We start from the raw sequence: 12,202 nt of genomic DNA on the forward strand, positions 1-12,202 counted from the left end.
CTGTATTCCAGGCACCGAGGCTGACAAGCTTCCTGGGCCAGTACCTAGGTCCCCAAAGGGGTGGGATGGACATGCTCCGAAGATCAGGGGGAGGAAGTGATTGGTGCACCAAGAGGACTGATCCCGTGTGGTGGGATCCAGCCTAGTAGCGCCTCATCAAGGCACCGCTAGGCCTGGAAGAAAGGGAGGTTGACCACGTGGAGATGTGGGAGTGGACCGGAGTAGGTGAGGGCGCCCAGCAGAGGGGCAAGCAGAGCAAGTCAGGGAGGCAGGACAGCATGGAGAGGTTGAGTAGGGGGTGCTGCTTTTGGGGTGCTGCCTTTGTGGATAAATTTTTTTATTGGATCAACACCGCACCCTTGTTTACACATCGCCCATGTGCACAGGCAGAGCGGAGTGGAGTGCATGGCCGGCAGAGCCTGAAATCGCTACTGTCTGGCCTTCTGCAGAGAAACATTCGCCTGCTCTGGATCTGGAGGAACAGCAGGCGGTGGACGTGGGCGAGAATGCAGAGTGGGGGTGGGCGGGAATGAAGACCAGTGAGCAGGTTGAATGGTGAGTGTGGAGAGGCCATGAAGGCTTTTGAATAGGGCACCAGTGAGAAGATGAGAACTGTGATTTGGGAGGATAGTTGACAGCTGGGGAGATTGGTTGGCAAGGGAGAGACTGAGGGACCTGCTGGAGATCTTGGCGATAGGTAAGAGGGGAGGGGTTGAACTGTGGGGAGGAGCTGTGAGTTATTGGGGTATGCAGCAGGGAGGTGACCAAGGGCACTGAGACTTGGGGGTGGTGCCAGAAATAGAAGCAGGGACACAGGAGAGAGCTGGCCGGCTCCAGCCAGCACTTTTCCCACAGATATGACCAACCGACGCTGGACTTTGTCCTGGCGTCTGGGCCAGACCAGCAAGGCTCTGGGACTGCCGGGCCCTGCTTGGGAGTGCAGACAGAGGTGGGCAAGGAAGAGGAGGAAGATGATAATTTCCTTCCAACTTTCTCTGGGAGAATTTTCTAGAAGGAAACCTTGCCTTTCTGCCATCTTCTCTCTGAGTCTGCGTCCCTTCCCCAGCTCAGGTCCCCCAGTGCCACCCACACAGCCAGCGTTCATGCTTCTGGTGGCACCCACCCTGTGGAAAACTCTTCCCAGTTGCTGTGACCACCTCCGTGTAGGAGCCCTGCCTCCCTCTGTCCCAGCAGCCACCTGTGCCCTTTGGGTGCTACAGTCATAGACCCTGAGCTTGCCTCCAAGCGATGAGAGGCTCAGGATAGGGTGGGGCAGGGGCTGGAACAGCCCACCTGTTGCCCTAGACTCCTCCCCTGGAGTCTAAGCAGCAAGATGGGCGTCCAGGGCAGCCTGGGGGGTGTGGCCGCAGAGGACAGTGCAGCCTGGGGGTCAGGGAACGAGGCAGCATACGTCCCCTCCTACTTATTGAACTGGTGTGGAGGTGACTGCGTGGAGGTTTATTTCTCTCATTGCGGGGTGAGCAGGGCTGCGACATTTGTCTTTGGAGCTCACGTGGGAGGGAGCACCAAGAAGAGTTAATGGTCAGGAGGATGGTCAGGAATTTGTCCCCCAGTGGTTTTCGAATGAAGTAATGGAACTGCTTTCTCTCTGCACCCACGCCTCTCCCATATGCATCTGCAGAGAAGGCCCATGATGGGCTGCTCTGGGTGCCGGGACTGGGTGAGGGGCCTTGGGTTCGCCTTCGCAGCCTTCACTGTCTGCTCTGTGTTCTGGAAGTCAAGTGCATCAGTGAGGCACATTTATCTGTCTCTGTTTTATAGATGAGGACACTGAGGCTCCAATAGAGGAAGGGACTTGTCTCCAGTCATTGGCTGAAGTAGACTGGAGCCCAGGGCTCTGGCCTCTCAGGCCCTTCCTTCCCTCCTTGGGTCAAGGTCAATCCTGTGGGGGGTGGGCCCCAAGGGTTAGGACCCTTTAGTCTAAACGAACCTGACAAGCATCCGTGTGCTTGTTCATGGCACCTGAGCGGAGAGCTTTGGGACAGCCAGGGGCCTGCCTGTCACCTGCACGCAGCACAGCATGGCCTCTGCCGGGGTCTGCAGCACTGCGCATCCCGTGCAGGAGGACTCCCATGAGTGCTGGGAAAGGCGCGTGCAGATGGGGCTCTAAAGGGGCATGAGACTGTCCTGTCCCCGCTCTTCACGGAGGTCAGCCCTTTCCTCCCCACGTCCCTGTGGCCCTGCCAGAGACCACAGCTGCGCTGGATCCCCTGGGGCTGGCCTGGGCGGTGTCTGCTTCCTCATGGTAACGGGGGTCAGAGGAGAGGGTGAAGGGGTCCCCCTCTGCTGCTTCTCCTCCTGTGTTCCCTCCTTCTCCTCTGTGACCCTCCCATTCCTGCTGTTCCCTCCCGCTTCCCTCTCCTTCCCGATGCACGCCCTCCTCTGCCTCTTCCTATCACCTTTGCCCCACTCTCCTTTCCTCTCCTCCCCCTGCTCCTTCCCTCCCCCTCTTCCCTGCCCTGTGCTCCTTGTCTCTGGGTGCTGCTTTCCCCTGCTCTCCCTTTCTCTGATTTGCCCTCTTCTACTTCTCCCTCCTCCTCTCCCCTCATTCTCCCTCCCTTATAGTTGACAACATGCCTGCCCTCCCCTCTTAAGAGGAACCTGTCAAGTCCTTCTCACTGGGGACTGAGGAGTCCAGCCACGGGCAGGCGGCTCCATGGTGCCCTTGTCGGGCTGCTCCACAGTACCCACATTGGGTGGCTCCATGGTGCTCATGTCAGGCTCTTCGGAGTGTCCATGTCGGGCTGCTATATGGTGCCCATGCCAGGCTGCTCGAGTGCCCACACCAGGCTTTATCTCCTCAGTCGCTGGGCCCTGATCCTGTCTCCTGCTGGGCTCCCCTGGGTGCAACCTTCAGGGCCAGCAGTGTCCAGGCCCCTGAGCTCCCTGAGAGTGGGCATCTCATCAGAGAAAGCTGTATGGCCAGGCTGGAGGTCATCTAATTGAGTTGTTTTCTCAGGCCTTACTTATTTTTTTTAAGCAGTCGACTATTTTTAAAAACAATTTTGTGCTTAACGCCAGTATATAAAACAAAACTGAGCTGTGGGTTGAGCTGGGGGTGAGGACCTTGACCTGGCCATTTGACCACACAGGCTCTGTATTTAGTGAGCCCTGTGGGGAGGGCCTGCGGTGGGAGCAGACCTGCCACACCTGGAACAGTGAGGGCAGGAAAGGATGTGGGAGGCACAGTGTTGGGCCGGGTGGCACAGAGCCCAGCAGGCCCCAAGACGTCACAGCGGGGGGTGGGGAGGGACTAGCAGGGGCTCGGAGTTGCTCAGGGAAGTAGCCAAGTGAAGGTGAAGGTGGAGCAGTCAGACAGAAGGTGGAGCAGTCAGACAGGTGGGAGCAGGCTCTGAGGTGGGGCATGCGGGCCACCCTGGCAGTGGCCTCCCACAGCCCTGGCCGGAGCTGCCCTGGGTCCAGGCAGTAGAATCCAGTCCTTGGGGCAAAAGGGCCCTAGAGCACTCGCCCTTTCCCAGGGATGCAGGTTGGTGGCTTGGCTGGGCTGGATCTTGGCACCTGGGTCACTGGTGCTGCGGTCCTGAGCAGGATCCTCCTGGGTCTGGTTTCCGCCCCCTGCCCTCATCATCACCCTGGTCACATCTCCACCATTGGCAGTGCCTCTGCTCTTGGCCAGACCTCTGTGTGATAGCTGGGCTTTGTTGAGCTGACCAGATGCCCTGGGTGGCAGATTGCCTGTGATGTCCAAGGGATTTTGATACTTCTGGCCAAGAGCAGTGATTTAGGCATAATTTCTTGGGCTTCCTAGTTGCTTCTGGTGGCCAGAGAGTCCCCGCAGGTGCCTTGAAAACCAAGCCATTTGAAGTTAGGATAGAAACACCACTTCCCCCAGCTGGTTCCCAGGGATCACTGTTAGGATGATGATAACAAAGGACTGTTCGTCAGCACACCCTCTGGTCCTGCATCCAGGCGGTCATGCCAGGGGCACAGAACCCAGAACCATCACCAAGCCAGCTTTCTTTTCCATTCCTCACCTTGACCACAGAGCTCCCAGGAGCCATACATCGGTTTAGGTCGAAAGACTAACCCTTGGCACTGTTGCCAGATGTCCTCCTAACATGCACCAGTGGTAGACATAACTAATCAATCCCCGTCTCTTCCCCATGAACCCAAATGAGGACTCATATAGTCTTCAATGAGCTGACTCTCAGATGCCGATTCTGCTCAGTGGCATGCGTGCGTGCATTCATCTATCCATTCATGCATGCACCTGGTAAGACGTTTATTGAGCTGCTGTCATAGGCCAGACACTGCAATGTGAGGGGAGGAGGGCATGGTCCCTGCCTCGGGAGGAGCTGAGTGTGGTGGAGAGACCTGTGATTGGCTTTTGGACGTTGGAGAGCGCAGTTAGAACTCTCTCTTCAGGAGCCGACAGAATCGCTGAGATGTCAGAAGGGGGCAGGGTCTTGTGCTGCGTGGGATGGAGCCAGAGCTTTCCCCTGTGCCCTGTGCTTCACGACGCCCACAGCGGATGGCAGGGCCACGGAAGGTGGGCCTCATCTGAGTAACAGGACAAGCTCAGCTGCGGTGACCCGTCCTCACTGGTGCCTTCTCTCCCACAGGAACAGGGGCTGAAGGCCAATAGCTCCAAAGAGCTGAGCACGTGCTTCACAGAGGTGAGTGGGGCAGGGTGTGGTGGTGCAGGGGCCTGGCCACGGGAGGCTGTTTCCAGGCGAGCCTCAGACTCAGGGCCCTCAGATCCATGGCGGGCTGGGCCAGCTGAGCTCCTGGCCCACCTGGGCCTGATGGGCACACAGACGGGGGGCAGGAGCAGAGGCAGCAGCCAGAGCCTTGGCTGTGGCTGCTCTGAGCAGGGCCCTGCCAAGCCTTCCTGACTCTTTAAGACAGGTGTGCCGAGCACCTGTGCGTGCTGGTTCTATGAACTTGAGGAGACAGGACACAGCCCCTTCCTCACAGGAGCCCCAGTGCATGAGGGGATCTGACTGTATGATAGTCTGTCTATCACTTACCCGAGAAGAGGCCACGTAAGCTTCCACAGCAGGAGGAGAGCGCAGTCAGAGATGCGAAGGGGGTGCTCTATGGAGGGGAGGGATTCGGCCACATTTAGGAATAGGAAGAACAGAGCATCTCTCTCCTCTCCTCAAGAAGGTCCTGGGGACCCGGGAGCTCCTTCCCCTTGAGATCTTTATCTCGCCCCTTCTCCCTGGCCTGCGTCAGGCCTTCTTCCTCCCCGGGCAGTGGCAGCCAGGCTGTCCACTCACCATGGCACTGCCTTCCCCAGCTGGGGGCTCAGCCCGGCTCCCAGGAAGCCTGGCTCTGCCTCCAAGAGGGTGGGCAAAGGGGAGCCCCCTGAATGGGGGGAGGGCAGCGGCCTGGGGAGTTAGTCCTTTTCTTTGCCTGCTCCCAGCGCTGCTGACTCCTTTGTTTGTTTGTCTTCCCTGTTCTCTTTGCTTCGGTCCCCTTCTGCCGTGGCCTCAGCTCACCACCAACATCATCCCAGGGAGTAACAAGGTGATCAGACCCAACTCAGGCCTCTGCCGAGCCAGCCCGTCGGCCGCCTTGACCGCTGTCTCCTTCCTGATGTTGAAGCTGGCGTTGTAGGCTCTGGGCACGGCGTCTGGAGGTTTCCGAAAGCTACGTGGACAAGAGCACCCGCCTGCTGAATGGACACACACACACACACACACACACACACACACACACACACACACACACCTTGCAAAAAATTCCCACCCCACCTTGTCTCTGAACCTGTCTGTTCCCAGGTTTCTTCTCTGGAGAAGTTTTTCTAAACCAAACAGACAGTAGGCGGGCAGCCTGAGAGCCTGCTGGAGGGCCCCTGGCAAGGGCACCCCAGCGCCGAGGAGGGCATGAGGGTCTAGACATGCCCCACACCTTCTCTTGGCGTTTTCCTCTCTGGACCCTGACGAGACCCCTGCGGCTAAGGGACTGTGGCCGTGCCTGATGTGGTCTGAGGCAGGACAGTGGCCACTGCTCTTCTCAAGTGGCCCACTCTGGGGACTTGCTGGGGCTGGCAAGGGGCGTCAGGTGGCAGAGCAGTGAGGCTGGCCCCTGGGTCCAGCTGGGCACCCGTAGCACCTCCACGTGGCTTTGAGAGTGGAGTTTATTTTGCCCTCCCTCTGGGCTGGGCAGGTCTGCTTCTGGCCGGTGGAGGGGTGTGCACGGAGGTCCCCCACTGTGGCACGGGCTGGGCAGCTCCAGGGCCTTGGGGGCTCAGCCCACCTGGGACACCCCCTCAGGAGGAGGGAGCAACACTTGGCAGCAGCTCGGGGCTGCTGCTTCCTCTTGGTGGCGGGAATTTTGAAATAAAAAAAGAAATGATCCTTTGGGTGGCTCTCCTTGGAGAGGGGGCTGCTGAGAGGGGCGGAGAAGACCATAGCGATGTCCACTGCCCCACGCTCTGGTCTCTGCAGCTCTCTCCCCACTTCCAGCTTATCTTTCCTCATTTCTGAGACATACGCCAACTGTATGTACACAACATGTTTCCCTTCTCAACATATATGTATATACACATCCATATACATATATCGTGTGGTTTTCCCCTTTCTTTCCTTTTTTTAAAGAAACAAACTATTGAAATAAGACCCCAACAGATGAGCGAGATGTATTATTGTAAAGTTTATTTTTTTTATAACATTGTCTATAAAGGGATCGAAGGAGATGGCCTCCCTTGTCCCGGCCCGCCGGGCTGCCGGGCCGTGGGAGGGGCTCCTGATCGCATTCACGCTGGCCAGGCTCCAATAAATGTCCTCGGAAGCAGCTTGGTTTCTGCCTCACTCCCGTGTGCCTTCTCCCCTGCTTGGTTCCTGGCCCAGCCACACCTTGGTTGCTTACCTGGGGCTCCTGGGTGGGGGGGCCATCTGTCACGTGTGCTCGGTGTGGGTGATGAAGCTCCATTAGGAGATGCTTATACACATGGTGGGTCTGGGGTCCCACTCTGCTGAGTCTGTTGGGTCACTCACCAGTCTGTCCCACCTGCCCTTCCCGATGAGTGCCAGCGCCCTTCGGTGGTTGGTCCCAACCCGGAAGGGAACAAGTGGCCGTGAGGATGGAGGTGAGGGGACAACTCGTCATACTTAGGGTGTGTTTTTGTTTTACGGCTGCCTGGGCCACCCTGTGGTTGGCCCTATCCGTCTGCCCGCTGGGACTCCTGGTTCATTTAAGGTGTGTGATTGTGAGGCAGGGACCTGGCTTCTTGGGTCCCACCAGGGAAGGAAGACACTGTGGCCCAGCCCTGCTTCTTGTTTTCTCCACTTACCACCCAGAAGGATGCCTGCTAGCTGAGTGTGTACACATGTGTGTGGGCCTGCAGGTGCTCACATGTGTGTGCCAATGCACATGGCAGGAGAGAGGAGGCAAGATTGCCAGTGAGAGATGTTCCCGTTGTCAGCCTGGCCTTCAGGGATGCACACGATCCCATCCTGTCACCTTTGGGAGATGGGATGCTGTTTTCCATTCTCCCAATCCTGGGTCCCTGAAAGTGGCTCTTGTTTCTGGCCACTCATGCACCACATCCACGGTGGTGGTCAATGTGATGTACTGCGTCCCCGCCCCTGCATGGAGGGGCGCTGAGCCAGCCAGCCCTCTTCCCCATCAACACTGGTCTGACTGTGTGTGGAGGCAGTTGTGGGGGCCACTTGGGATCCATGTGTGTGCAAACAGCAAAGTCTGGTTGACTTAAAGGCTTGGTGGGGGGAATGGCTCACAGCATCAGTGTTCCTAGGACAGTCGCCAAAGAACATTTGCAGGGCTGGATGGCAGGATCCTAGGGTCAGCACGCTGCCTGCTCTGTGATGAAGGACCACCAACCGCCATCCAGCTGTCTGCACTGGGACCGTGTACCTACGTCCCGCCATTCTTGGGTGCAAGGATACGTCACGTCTGGCATCCCTCATGGGAAATAAGCCCTTGGATTGCATGATGGGGAAGAGGAAATTTCCCCAGAAGAAATGGAGGTGTCATGATGAAGGGAGGAATGGATTCTGGGCAGCTTTCCTCTGCCTTAAAACATCTCCCAGGCATCGCGTAGCTAAACTTTTACCATTAAATATTCATCCCTTTGATTGAGATGACTTCTGTTCTCTGTGATCCTCTCAAAATGTGTTAATAAAACTGGGAAGAATAAAATGTTACTATTTAATGTTAATTAGTTTACTAGTGAGCTCAGACATTGAGCTTGGACTTGGGGGGAGATAGGGGGAGAGAAACAGGAAAGAAATCAGGAGATGGTTGGGGCTACAGAGATTGATCTGAAACTTCTGGAGTTCTTTTGGGAGAGTCACCACATGCAGTGTAGGCCAGCTGAGCCTTTACCCCAGAGTCAGCAAAGTCTATGAAGTGAACTTGCTTTGCCACCAGCCCCCCGGGGACTCCTGATCTGGGGCATGCATTGTCTGCAAGGCTGTGCGATCTTCCCTGCATTTTCCAGGCTCTAGTACCTTGGCAGGTTGGGACCACATAGGGATGGATGCTTCTCCCCTCGCTGGGAAGGCTTCCAGCCTGGGGTGATTTTGCTCAGCCAACATCATCAGCTTCCCAGCTGGCCCTTGCCCCTGCTGTCCTCCTTTCAATGCAGCTAGGCCCCACTGGGACCTGTCTGCGTGCCCAGCTGAGCCCCCACCCCCACCCGCCAGCTGTGGCTGGGGACCCAAGGAGGCAGATCAGGAGCTCAGGGGACTCGGCATCAAGGCAGCATGTCCGGGTCCTGGGCTGGCCTTGGGGGGGGGAGGTCTTGTTCCAAGACCAGACACGGGTCATTTTCTCAGTTCCTTGTACCCCCACCCATGTCTTTGTAACCTTGGCAACATGGGTTTCACAAGACAGCCCAACCCTGCTCTTGGAGTCCTTCCAAGACATAAGCCCTGACTTGATCCTCAGGCCCTATAGCTGGAGCCTACTATCTCCTCCAGGCCGTGGTGGCATCAGGCAGCTCCAGGCCTGCCAGGGTGGCTGCCTCTGGCCTGCTACCTGGCTCCTGCTCAGGGCTCACGGCTCACTGAGATGCCCACCCCGGAGACCAGTGCTGGTTAACTCCCAGGGTCTGCTGGTCCACCTGCAATGGCTTAACTTCATGTTAATTGGCGCGCACGTGCACCTGCCTGACCCTAATTCCCAGCGCTGTCCCATTGACCGTCAGGTCCCTGCATAAGACTGACTTTCCTTTACTCACGTAAGGGCAAAGCACGCTAGAGAAATTCCTTGACAGCCTCTCCTAATCTCTGGTGTGAATTTGAACTGGGTCTTCCCTCCAAGTGGGCCCGGATGCCAAGGGGGTGAACTGGTCTGACTCTGTGACAGTACAAGTAAATGTGTTCATAGCCTGTTGCCCATTATTCTGTCTCTGTGGGGGTAGATATTTGTCTTTAACAAACGGACTAAATTTTTCTTAGGGTAAACCAGTCATTTGAAGTAAAAAATGGTAAATAAGTTTGGTAACATTCTTAGTGGTCAGTTTAAGTGGTGGAGAGATTGGTTTCTAGTCATTTGCTCAACCTTGGTTAGCCCACCTACAACGTTCTTTTTTTTTTCTTTTCTAATCCTCACCTGAGGATATTTTCCCATCGATTTTAGAGAGAGTGGAAGAGAGAGGGAAAGACAGAGAGAAACATCGATGTGAGAGAAACACATCGATCGGTTGCCTCCTACACACGCCCTGACCAGGGCCAGGGCCGGGGCCAGGGAGGAGCCTGCAATTGAGGTATGTGCCCTTGACCGGAACTGAACCTGGGACTCTTCAGTCTGCAGGTTGGTGCTCTATCCACTGAGCCAAACTGGCTAGGGCTACAAAGTTCTATTAGATGATAATTAAGATCCTTCTAAGCTCCAAACAAGCTTCAGAGGGGAGAGAAGCGAGACAGATGGACAGACAATGCTGAGGTGGTTTCCTGCCCAGCGCCCTCTGTCTGAGTCATGGGACCCCGGCCCGCCCAAATGACCACTTGGAATTTCTAGGTTCTGATGTGTTTCCCAAAAACCCAGCCATGTCACTCCATTGTACACCTCCTACCTCAAAACGGGGGCATTGAAATCGTTACAAAGATGCTCTTTACAAAATCAGCGCTGTGCAGACTCTCAGTTAACCAGAACATTACTTGCCACATTCCGCTTCCAGAGTGAGTGATTTCTATATTTTTTTGTGCTGTACTTTTCAGAGCAGAATAAGGGAGTCAACATTTATTTTTTAAAAAAATATTATTTAATATATTTTATTGATTTTAGAGAGGAAGGGAGAGGGAGAGAAAGATAGAAACATCAATGATGAGAGAGAATCATTGATTGGCTGCTTCCTGCACGCCCCCTACTGGGGATCAAGCCCACAACCCTGGAATAGAACCTGGGACCCTTCAGTCCGCAGGCTGACGCTCTATCCATTGAGCCAAACCAGCTAGGGCCGGGAGTAAACATTTTAGAAGGGTTTTCATAGCATTACTGAAAACCCAAACCAAATGTAGCTATTTTAAACTATGTGCATTTAAGACTTAACTAATATTAACTCCTTTCCCCCCACTTGGGTGCAGCCAGTTTGGCTCTGTATCCCCATTCTACAGAAGAGCAGACTGAGGCCCAGAGAAGTTAACATCTTGCCCGAGATGGTACAGAGGGCAGGGTGCAGCACTCAGACGCAAATCCAGGCAGGCTGGCTTGCAGGTCTGTGTTTTACTCGCTGTGCCAGGCTGCCAACCCTCACTTAGCTGCCACAATGTGCCCTGCCCCTCGCTGGCCGGTGGCTGCCACCTGGGGGGCTCCAGTGCTTCGCTCGCCTCTCCCTCCCCGGCCTACAGGGCAAATGTGAGGGCGTCCTGTAAACTAGTTCATTGAATCTAGTGTGGTGTGGACTCAGAAGGGAGAGAATGTGAGGAAGGTGCTGCCCCAGACAGGGCCCCACCCCAGGCCTTTCTGGTGGGGCAGGAGGAGGTGGGGGCCAGCATCCCTCCTTGGTGTTTGCCATCCTGCTTTTCCTGGGAAAGATAATTCCCATGTTAGAAAACAGCTTTGACTGGCAGGCGGCCTCTCTGGGAGGAGGCTGGCTGGCCGAGAACCTGCGCATGGGACTGGATTGCTCTTGCCTTGGGGGCACTATGGCGACGAGGAAAGACGATGCATTTGGACATGAGGCAGATCTGGGTTTGAATCCCAGATCTTTCATTGACCAACTGGCTGACCACATCCAATCTGGGCTTTGGTTTTCTCGTCTGTCAATGAGGATGGCAGTCCCTGCCTCATACAACCACTGCTGAGGTTAAACGGGGTACCCCACCTATCCAGTATGCCATGCTCTTCCCTTCACCCCGGGCATGCTGGCCCAGGCCTCTGTGGATTCTCAGCACCTGCCTAGCTGGCCAGCGTTTCTACTCTGGGCAGTGGGAGGAGCTGTGCTGGGTTCTGACCTCGGAGCCTCTCCCTTCCTCCTCCTGTGCCCTGAGCAGCTTTCCATGAATGACCTGTGGCAGACAAAGAGCAGGACCATTACCAGGCCCCGGACTGTGCTCTTGGGAGCTTTGCCGAGAGGAGTTGAAAGGGCAGGAGGGGTGAGGAGGAAGAAAAGGGGGACCTCCTGGTATTTGTAAGTCACTGTTGATTTGATCTGCCAGTCGCTGGGGACAGTGGCTACAGAACATCCAGATGTCATGTTCTCTGGAGTCCCCTGGATTGGCCACCTTCTCTCCACTCATGAAGGCAGAGGCTTTGCCACTGCAGTGAGTGCACCAGCTCAAAACCCGGGACGGGAAGCATCGATTGGTCCCGGGAGCTGGGCAATGATAGCACCCTCGGGAGGTAGGCAGGCTGGTGTGGGTCCCTGTGGGGCCAAGGCAAGAGCAAGTGGCTTAGCTAGCAGTTTCTCAGGAACTTCCTCCAGGGAGGGAACCTCAGGCCCCCCAAATCAGCTTTTGGGAATGAGTTCAGAGCCGCTTCGATGCTTTCCAAGCAGAACTCTCTCTCCCTTGGAATTTTTCTACAGAAAAAGGCTGGCAATAAGCTGAGCATCTGATGCTATGTCCAAGTCTGTTTTCTTTCTGCAGAGAGTCCGGGGTGTACTGGGAAGAATGTCGGGACCCCAGGTTCAAACTCTGGCTTGGCCATCCATCAGCTCGTGAGACTGGCTAAGTCACCGACCTTCTCTGAGCCGCAGGAAGGCTGCTGTAGATCAGGCACTGGCAAACCTTCTGTGAAGGGCCAG

General features: G+C 55.9%; 1 protein-coding gene across 2 annotated transcripts in view; it reads left to right on the forward strand.

The window, feature by feature from the left end:
- Nucleotides 1-6,783, forward strand: part of GFRA2 (GDNF family receptor alpha 2) — a 91,499-nt gene extending 84,716 nt beyond the window's left edge. For both annotated transcript variants that reach the window (XM_079772357.1, XM_079772356.1), the window contains 2 exons: nt 4,605-4,658; nt 5,482-6,783. In XM_079772357.1, the coding sequence (XP_079628483.1) occupies nt 4,605-4,658; nt 5,482-5,604 (177 nt within the window). In that variant the 3' untranslated portion in view covers nt 5,605-6,783. The remainder of the gene's footprint in view (nt 1-4,604; nt 4,659-5,481) is intronic.
- The last annotated feature ends 5,419 nt before the right edge of the window (nt 6,784-12,202 follow it).

The sequence above is a fragment of the Cnephaeus nilssonii genome (assembly GCF_951640355.1).
Source record: "Cnephaeus nilssonii genome assembly, chromosome: 5".
Lineage (NCBI taxonomy): Eukaryota > Metazoa > Chordata > Mammalia > Chiroptera > Vespertilionidae > Cnephaeus > Cnephaeus nilssonii.